This window comes from Neomonachus schauinslandi, chromosome 4 (assembly GCF_002201575.2).
Source record: "Neomonachus schauinslandi chromosome 4, ASM220157v2, whole genome shotgun sequence".
Lineage (NCBI taxonomy): Eukaryota > Metazoa > Chordata > Mammalia > Carnivora > Phocidae > Neomonachus > Neomonachus schauinslandi.
In genome coordinates this window covers 83484979-83495335 of record NC_058406.1, presented here as the reverse complement: position 1 = coordinate 83495335, position 10357 = coordinate 83484979, and the positions used below count along the sequence as shown (strand labels likewise).

General features: G+C 47.9%; 1 protein-coding gene across 1 annotated transcript; it reads right to left on the bottom strand.

The window, feature by feature from the left end:
- Positions 1–2000: 2000 nt before the first annotated feature.
- GPR88 (G protein-coupled receptor 88) lies at positions 2001–3909 on the bottom strand. Its single transcript, XM_021690248.1, has 2 exons — positions 3606–3909; positions 2001–3224 (listed from the first exon to the last, which is right to left on the bottom strand). The coding sequence occupies exon 2, from the start codon at positions 3153–3155 to the stop codon at positions 2001–2003; it is 1155 nt and encodes a 384-aa protein (XP_021545923.1). The 5' UTR covers positions 3156–3224; positions 3606–3909.
- Positions 3910–10357: the final 6448 nt, after the last annotated feature.

The following is a 10357-nucleotide window of genomic DNA, read 5'->3' as shown; positions in this document are numbered from 1 at the left end:
GTGTTCTCAAGGAGATATGCCAGAAGACCAGAGACAGAAGGAAAAAACTCAGAGAAATAGTTGTCTGAACTTTAATTAAACATTTGAATCATAATTAAATATTTGAATCAAGGAAAATGGGAATAGATGAAACCTTAGTGAGAGAGAAACGGTACATGCACAAAGGGGAGAGATTAATACAATGACTGCTGACCTATTATTGGTAATGAACATATTTGTTTTGTTTTACTACAAACATGTCTAAGTTTCCTGCAACTCCCATAATTATTCAAACGCACGCAAGTTCCCACCACCCTAACTTATGATGTTCAAGAGTGCAACAAAGCAAGCTGTTTCTGTTCCGAACTACACAGTTAATTGAGGTTGTTCGGCCCCAGATTTGATGTAGTTAGCAGTTATAATGCTAATAGATGGTTATCTTCAATTACTTTTTTCCCATTTTAATTTCATAAAGTGATTTCACATGATTTTGCATTTCAGCTATTTTTAAATAAATTTAGTAAACCAAAAACAAGCCTCAAATCATACATTTTCAAATAGATTCCCATTTGAACTGTTTGCTATTTATAACTGAGTTATTACACCTCCTTCAACAGACACAATGTTAACATCGAGTGTCATGGTAATATATAGGCGAGCTACATAAAAAACCGGTTTTCCTTTCTAATGTGTGGCTTATCTAAACCCTAAAAGAGCACAGACTGCTTTGCAGAGCCAAAACCATTATTATTGATCCATCTTGACTGTGGTTCCATTTGCAAGATAAAGTCCCAATTGGGAGTTTCTCATAAACTGGGTCAAGACAAGAACCGTAGGTAGCCAGGGTATCTCCGTGTTTCTTTTTCAAATAATTGAAGGCCACTTCTTCTGGTGTCTGGAAGTAAAATGTCCTTGTCTAACGGGTATTGCTTTAGTATATACCACATGCCCAGTAAGTTCTAGCATCTAGGAGCATGCAATAGCAGCTAAGATTAGCTATGCAGTCATGGTATTACTAGTGTTTAATGATATCATGTGCATTGAGATATTTTAAATGTTAAAGAGAAAACAGAAGGACTTATTCTCCTTAGCAACCATTATAGTACAGAATGTTCAAAGCTGCAGTCACACTCATAAGGCAAGTAAACTGATTACAAAACAAAGGTAGCAACAAGTGTGCATGCTATAGAAAACATGAAACTGGTACCTAAAATGGATAACCCCCTTATTTGTTTTCAAAAATTCCATCGCTGGCTCAGACCATCAATCAGCACAAGGGGAAATTTTCACTTTAACATCTAATGCCAATGTTCAGTCTTAGAAGTGCAAAAACAGGTGTAAAGTAATAAATCTGTTTTCTCTTTTCTCACTAGCTAAGATTCTATCTCATTCGGCAATGATTTGACTTCATAAAAACCCTTTTAAGAATAAAGGGCTTGAGGTCTTAATGGCCACTCATACTGGTGTGCACATCTGTGGCTTCATTCTTCAGGTTCATACAAAGGCTAAAGCGTAAGAGAAGCATCATCAAAGATAAGTTACTTTCTAAAATACTTCTTAAATCTTATTTCCTTCATCAATATTATTTCCTTTGGCTTATGTGCACTCGAGGCGCTTCATCTCTATTATAAGACGATGAAGGTGGGAACGGTAATACAGTAATACGTTATCAAAGCTCTTTTCAAAAACAGTGCTGAAATAAATTAACCTGTTCTTTTAAAAGGTCAGGGTAGCAAGTTCTTGAAGTTTCCGGCGTCTTGACTGTAGGATTGCTCTAAAACACAGAAACAAAGGCTAAAAACCAGGTGGCTGTTCAAAATGACGTCGGGGACCCCATTTAGGGAGAGACCTTGGTTCCCAGGTGTCCCACTGGGGTCGAAGGCGAAATCTTCGCACCGATTTATCGGGCCCGGCCTGCAGGAGTCTTCGTTCCGACAGCGGGGACTTTACAAGGGCAGGAGGCGATGCTGGACAAGGACGTTGGAGGCCGGCATCCCCGCTTCCCTCGGGCCGGGGCCGGGTCACCAGTGCTGGCCGGCGGCGCGGGTGCCCAGCTGCGCCTGGGACACCGCGGGCACGGCCGTGGCGGCAGCGGCGGCGGCCGCCGCGTCGCCGACGCCGGGCAGGACGGAGCGCACGGAGCGCCGGAACTCCTCGTTCCTCCACGTGTAGAGCAGCGGGTTGAGCGCGGACAGGGCGCAGCACAGGAGCCAGCTGGCCGCCTGCACGCCCCAGGGCACGGGCAGCGAGAAGCCGCTGGCCAGGCTCACCCACGCGAGCGGCTGCGTGGCCAGCAGGAAGACGCAGCAGAGCAGCAGCACCGACAGGCCGCTGAGACGCCGCTGCGCCCGCCGCGGCTGCAGCGCGGGCGGCAGGGGCTGGGCCTGCGCCGGGTGCGCCGCACCCCCCGGGCCCGGCGCGTGCTGGGCGCCCGGGAAGGCGGCGGCGGCGGCGGCGCAGCCGGGCAGCTGGTGCAGCAGGTGGAAGTTGAGGACGCTGACCCGCTTGACGCTGACGCGCACGCGGCGCACGATGCCCAGGTAGCAGTGCAGCAGCAGCGCCGTCTGCGCCAGCAGCGCCGCGGCGGCCAGCAGCGCCGGGTAGTGGACGCGCGGGGGCGCGGCGCCGGGCCGCGGCGCCCAGGGCGGTAGCAGCAGCACGAGGCCCAGGGCGAGCGCCCAGGAGAGCGCCAGCATGCCCGCCGTGTGGCGCCGCTGGTACAGCGCCTGGTAGGTGGCAGGCGCCCGGGTGATGAGCAGGTAGCGGTTCAGGGCCACCAGGCAGTGGGACAAGAGGGACACGGTGAGCCCTAGGCCTAGCAGCCCGCCCCGCAGCAGGCGGTAGCTGCCGCCGGCGCCGTCCCAGTCCGCGGGGGGCTCCGCCGAGCCGGTGGGCAGGAGCCCGAGCACCGCCTCCTGCGGCATCCAGAGGGCGCAGACGCTGAGGTCGGCGGCGCAGCCGTTCACGATGAAGGCGTTGCTGGTGGTCTGCAGCTTTCGGAAGGACGACACGAGATAGATGACCATGCCGTTGGCCAGCGTGCCCCCGATGGCCAGGCCCGAGTACAGAAGGGACACGGGGATGCGCCGGCCCGCCCACGACTCCTCTTCCTCGCAGAACAGAAGCAGCGATCCCCCGGTAGTGGAGGACGTGGACGTGGAGGAGGAGTTGGTCATTCTGGCCAACTCTTCACACCTCGCGTGCTAGCATCAGCTTCTCACAGCGTGGCCCATCCTGAGGGCCGCCTGCAGGGAGGGCAGAGACATCCCTTCAGCCCTCTGCCACCGACACGAAAGGCTGAAGCCGAATAATGGGCTGGGGGAGGGGGGGAGGGGGAGAGAGGGAGCTCGAGGAGGACGGGGGTGGCAGATGACAGGTACCTGCCTCGGAAATGTCTCCAGTGCCCGGGGAAAGGCCTCTTTGCATTCAGCAGGCACCAGGAAGCCCAAGCCCTGGGACAGAGCAATACCAAGAGTCTCCTCTTCTCCCCCCAAACACACACGTGCACGCACACACACATGCACACACACAGTTGGGAATATTGCCAGACAGAGCCCCTAGTTTCCAGGAGAAAGCAGAGAGATCCCAGCTGGGGAAAATGCCAGGGGAGAGGAGTTCGGGGGTACCTTACTTTTGGGTTGGTCGTTGACTGGCAGTGGCGGAGGCAGGGATGCCAGGAAATACCTCCTCACAGCAGCATCTGTGGTCCCAAAATCAACAGGAGAAACTCAGCTGGGATCAGTGCCAGGAGCAAGTGCTCGCTTCTCCCAAGCAGCATCCACACACATGGTCCTAGGCAGAAATCGGCAGCTGCAGGGAGATTTCTCAGCTGGCAGCAGGGCTGGGGAAAGTCAAGTGGCAGGCTGCAAGCCCAGAAGGATGGGCAGGCAGGGAGCAGAAGCAGGGATGCTTGGCTGCAAAAGCAGAAGCTGAGCTCAAGAGGAGAGCACCCTGTGCTCAGAAGCAAGAGTGGTGGCTGATGCGGTGAACCCACACGAAGCTCTCTCGTGCTCACTTATACATCACCCAGGGAAAAGGCAGCCTTTCCACGCTTGGCATGAATTATTCAATAGCTTCTATCTTGTGGAAGGAAAAAAATATCTTGTTCAGAAAATCCTGTAATTAACAAGTTTCTCTGTCTTGTCTTTTCTCTCTTTCTCTCAATCACCTTATTTTTCACCCTGCTTCATTTTTCTTCCCTTCGTTTTTTATTCCTCTCATCCATGTTTGAATAAAATTTAATATGCTCCAAATATATTTCATCCTAGCCCTGTGCATTCTGCGGCAAGATTTTTCCGAGGGATGAATATACTCCCAGTACCCAGGACTGATCTCTTCCATCCCACACTTGCAGAGAGAATTACTTTATAACCTAAATGAAATTCATTTTTTCTTTGGTAAGGTGGGACATGGGTAATTATCCACAGAAAATCCCCAAGTCTCCATTTAAATCATCATTTTGATTTTATTCTCATCCCCAAACTCCTTTCTGGAGTTTGGCTTGTGTTCAGGAATGAAATGGTTAGAGGGTAAAAATGAAATGGTCAAGTTAAAAGTAGGTGTCGGGGAGAAAGAAAGAAACCTGAATAATCCACAGTGTCCATGACAAAGATGGCTCTTTCCTTGAGAACTTTTTATTTTGTGGTCTTAGATGGAGATTTGCAGTCAGATGTCGGAAACTTCTTTGACGCAAGCTCTTATTTAATTATTCTGCATGGGAAATTCTCCATAAAAGCCATTCTTCCCCCCCCACCCCGCCCCATAAATTGATTTTCACTGCGAAAATCATTTATTTGAAAACTGAACTCAGTATGGAATATGGTAACATGGCATAATGGAAAAAATGCTCGGTGGGGTTTCAGGACACCTGAGTTCTAAGCTGAGCATCCACCAACCGGTCTTGTGATGGGTCAAAGAAGAAGTTTTCACTCAGTGACTTCCAAGGCCCTTTCTTTTCAAACTTCCTGTGAATCCCCACGCATAAATTTAACATTTCTCCTCCCTAGTTCTGACAATAGAAACGTACCTCCTCTGCCTAATGCGTGCTGTAGTCCTAGATCCTACAGCCTGAGTCCTTTCCCGGCTGTCCATAGAGTAACATTTCAGAATGGAGTGCAAGGCGTGCTCCCTCGGCTTTCCTCTCTCCCTTTCAAAGAACGGTACTAATTAATGACTGCTAACAACTCTAATGGGGTTCGAGCAAAGCCTGACTTGATGGGTTTAGTCCTTTTAGGCAGTAATTAAGTGGAATGAGTTGAGTTGAAGGATTAAAGAGAAGAACCAGAGATTTGCTTTTCAGAGGACCGAAAGGTTCAGATATCAAGTTCATTGATGTTGAAGAGAATTTGCCATTGTCCTTTCCCAGTGGTCATTTGTCTTTATTGAATCTCTGAGTACATCAAGCACAGCAAGCCTGCAAGAGATTCCTCTAATTATTTAGAGTTAAAATTTGTTGAGATAAAAATTTCCTCTCAGGGCGCCTGGGTGGTTCAGTCGGTTAAGCCCCTGCCTTCAGCTCAGGTCATGATCCCAGAGTCCTGGGATGGAGTCCCACATCAGGCTCCCTGCTCAGCGGGGATCCTGCTTCTCCCTCTCCCGCTCCCCCTGCTTGTGCTCTCTCTCTGTCAAATAAACAAATAAAATATTTTTTTAAAAAACTAAAATAAATAAATAAATAAAAATTTCCTCTCACACCAAGGCATATTTGAATTCCAGAATCCTAGCTGCCTTACCTGTTGCCTGTGGGAATGAGCAAAATCCCCTGCTGAGAGGCTCTTGAAGTCACTCACATTTCTGTCAAGACCATGCCTTCTGCAGCCCTGGCCAGGCAGGGGCAAGTTTTTGTTTGTATTTGGTGTGGGTTTTGTTTTAAGCTATTGAACTTACATAAAATAGGGTAGGGGGGTTTTCTCTCTCATTCCCAGCACCAGGACAATGCGTGGCATGTAGAAGGTACTCGATAAATAATTACTGAATCAGTGAATGGATGGCTATATAAATGATTTCAGGTTTTTTTCCATGGTGAAACATTTGGTAAGTGATTTACATAACCACCTCGTTCCTCCTACCCCCCGCAGGAACTTGCCCCCTCAACCACCCTTCTGAGGTATGTCCAGTCTCTTTACCCCCAACTGGTTGCTTTCCAAGAAAGCATTTCCAGAAATGCCAGTTTCACCACAACTGAATAAAAGCTTCCCCTGCGCTTCATCTTCTTCTCAAGCTGCCTACCCAAGCTCTCTCGGGCTCCTGGCAGAGGGGCTCGGTTTCTCCCACCCAGTGCCCACCCCACACTGCATTTGCTCTCACCCCTGAGTCGGTTGCAACCTGGCTTAAGTTCTACCCATATACAAAGTTGCCTACCGGACATTGCTCCTTGGGTGTTCTGTGGACATCTCAAAACCCCATATGTCCAAAATGGATCTCCTCCTCCGCTTTCCAAACCAATCCTTCCTTCTCCTATATTCCAGTCCCAGTGACCAGCATCACCATTATCCTGATGCCTAAGTCAGAATCCTAGCTGTCTTGTTTGATTCCTTCTTTTCTCTCTTCCTCCCTATATCCATCAATCACCAAGCGTCCTCATTCTACCACAGTAATTTTTTTTAAATCTGTTCACTGATCTCTATTCACTCTGCCATTACCTGGTATCAGACAACAAGCATCTCTTCTCTAAATTTTCCCAACAAGCTCCTAACTGAGGTCTACTTACCATCTTACCTCCTTCCAACTTTCTAAGACTGAAAGACATCACTTCATAGGTGTTACATTTTGTTATGTTGCCCCACCCTCCGCTTTAATGTAAATTCCTTGAAAATAGGAGCTTTGCATTGATTACTAGTATTATTGGAAGCTCCCAGAACAGTGCCAGATACACAGTATACCCTTAATCAGTATTGAAGGAAATAGTGAGCAAATGTCACCATTGTGCTTCAGTTCTCTCACTAAGACCCTGTTGTGCTCAGGAGAACCGTAAGCAGCATCATTGCTAACGTTACTGAGCACACACCACTTGTACCCGACATTGTTTTGAGGATTTTTCATCTATTGTTTCATTTCGCCCTCATGTCAGGCCTACAAGGTAACTAGGCTCACCTCTGAACTTACAGCCCGGGGCAGGAGTCCAGATATGTCCCCAAGCTATATGTCTAAATATTTTTAAAGCATAAATCAAGCCATCAAACTGTTAAATAATATGCCGTTCTCCTAACTTGACAAACATACTTTCATGACCCCTGGAAAGCTGGGCTCAAATTTAGAATTCTCAGATTCATAGATTGTCCCATGCTCCTGGAATGTGACCACTTGGTGAACTTGCCTCCATCCTGCAGTCCATCCACTTCTCTCCCTACCCTCGGCTCTGTCATCACATGCCAGAGGGACCTGCGATATAGGACAGTCCAGCCTGCCCATCCAAGTCCCAGCCACACCCCTGTCACACAGCTATCCCTTGGCGCCATCACAGACCTATGATGGTAACTGGAAGGCAGAGGCAGCCATCAGAAGGACAAAGCCGGAGCAGAGGTCCACGCAGATCATGAAAGTGTGTTCATGGCCACTGGGCAGGGAATTCTGGGGGTCCTTGCCGATGAACATGGGCTAGAAAGGGCATGTGAGTTCTAGGTGAACTTGTCCCGTTGGATCCATTTAGTAGATGAGAAAACTGAGTCACAAAAATAATTCAGGCAGTGATTTTTTTTTAACTGGGTAAGTTACATAACTTGCCCAAGATCACACAGCTAGGAAGCAGCATAACTGGGATCCAAACCCATTGCTCCAGTCTCAACCACCACACTATACTACCTCCCTTGGTTAAATTGAAATTCCTTAACAGGGATTAGCTGCTGTGTATAAAGCTGATATAACAAGGAGACCCAAAACTATGGAGGTTCAAAAAATGAATAACTCATTTCTCTCTCACAAAGGTGAATGAACAGTCCAGGTGGAAGGCAGATCTACTACACCAGGTAATCCAGAAACCCAGGGATCTCCTCAGTGCTCCCCCACCCCTTAGGACAGGGGCATTCAAAGTGTGGTCCCTGACCAGCGGCATCAACATCTCTTGGAAACGTGTTAGAAATGATTCAGACCCACTGAATCAGAATTTCTGGTGATGGGGACCAGGGATCTGTTTTAACGAGCCCTCCAAGGGACTCTGATGCTTGCTAAAGTTCGAGAACCACTGCCTTAGGATGCTATCCTTGTCTGCGTGGATGACATCCCTTCACCACTGCCACATCCGCATGCCAGCTGGCAGAGATGAGGAAAGAAGAAAGAGGGGCAGCCAGCCTCCTGAACAGAAAAGTTCACAGAACACTTCGGCATATACCCCAAACAGTGACAACCTTAGTCACATGGTTGCTGCTTGAGGCATTCGGAGAAGCTGGGGCCACGCTAGCTGAGTGATCACATGTCCCGCCCGAACTCCGGAAGGGCAGGAGAAAGGAGAGAGCAGACAGTGGGCAGTAGAGGGAAGCCAGTTACCAGGGTCACCCCAGTTTAAACCTGCAACTTAAATAAAATAAGGCTGTTACCATTTGGGCCCTTTAAGCATCGTGCCTTGAGCATACCAGCTTTTCGAGATCCTTTAAAAATGTTTAATAGCTGAAAAAAAGAATTCCTGGCTCTGATATATAAAAAAGAAAAGTTTGAAATAGAAATTAATATGCTATTAAAGAGTCAACTGCACATTATTGACAACAGCCAAACCATGGCGAGAGCCCAAATGTCCATCAACAGATGAATGGATAAAGAAGATGTGGTATATAGATATGGATATATAGATATATAATGGAATATTACTCAGCCATTTGCAATGTGGATGGAGCTAGAGCGTATTGTGCTAAGCGAAATCAGTCAGAGAAAGACAAATACCATTGGATTTCACTCATATGTGGAATTTAAGAAACAAAACAGATGAACATATGGGAAGGGGGAAGGGAAGAGGGAAACAAACCATAAGAGACTTTTCTTTTAAGATTTTTTATTTATTTATGAGAGAGAGAGAGAGAGAGTGGGGAGAGACAAGTGGACCCTGCAAGGAGCCCAACGTGGGCCCGATCTCACAACCCTGAGATCATGACCTGAGCCAAAATCAAGCGCCGGACCCTTAACCTTAACCAACTGAGCCATCCAGGCGCCCCTGAAAAAAGACTCTGAAAGATAGAAAACAAACTGAAGTTCGATGGAGGGAAGTGGGTGGGGGATGGGCTATATGGGGGATGGGGACGAAGAAGGGCACTTGTTATGATGAGCACTGGATGATGTATGTAAGTGATGAATCACTGAATTCTACTCCTGAAACCAATATTGCACTATATATTAACTAACTAAAATTTAAATAAAAAATTAAAAAATAGTCAACTGCAAATCAACTCATTATTTATAAACTACTTTAAGTTGGGATCTGGCTACATTTTGATATGTTTGCTATGATGCATGATAGGACCTCCGTAAGTGCTGAGGTCTGCACAGGTCTTAAAATAGCCCTGCATAAGTCCCCCCTGTAACCTCTTCCATTCTCACCTCTCCACCCCGTCTCTCCTTCCCCCAGCCCTGCTCCAACCAGACTGCGGACCTGCCTTCCTTGAGTGTGCCTCAGTTTCTCCTCTTGCTCCCAGCTAGCCATGTCTGTTTGTTCAGGGCCGGCCATTCCCTGGGCTGCCTCTTTGCAATCTGCCTCCACCTTTGCCTAGCTAAGTCCTACTCACCTTCCAGGTCTGAGCTCAGACTTCACCTCCTGCAAGGAGTCTTTCTTGTCCCCCATGACAGCCTGCGTGCCCCAAAGCCCAGGCGTCATGCCAGGCTCCCCAGGGACTGGTTACGCCCTCTCCAAATGGTAAATTAGTCAGGGCAAGGCTCTCTTTTTGGTCAGAGTGCCTGACACATTGTAAATACTTAAACATTTGTTGACTGAATTAGGTCCCTTGGGAACCTTTGATATGTGGTCTCAAGATTTCCGTCTTGATTGCTTTCTCAGGAGATACAACCAGCAGTCAGAGTCACGCAGCAAAGCATTGTTATTACTGATCTTTCTAAAATACTTTAAAAGCTTCATGTAACCGCATCCTCATGCTTTATGCCACCAAATTATTTTTAAATAGAGCTTTTGTTGATAACAACCCCCGCTCATACAACCCCACACCCACCCTGACAGGATCCAATGTGTACTTTTCCTAGTACTCGATTTCAAAATCCACCAAAATGTGTGCTCTCGCTACTGTCTCACATACTTTGGAAAACCAAAGGGTGAGTGGCAGCAGTGAAGAATCGCTCACTTCCTGTGCCTTGCCCGTCTGCTGTTAGCCAAGCCACAGAGCAGCCTCACTAAGCAGGACGCTGAGACAGTCGAAAATCCCGTTTCAAACCCCAGCTGTGTTTC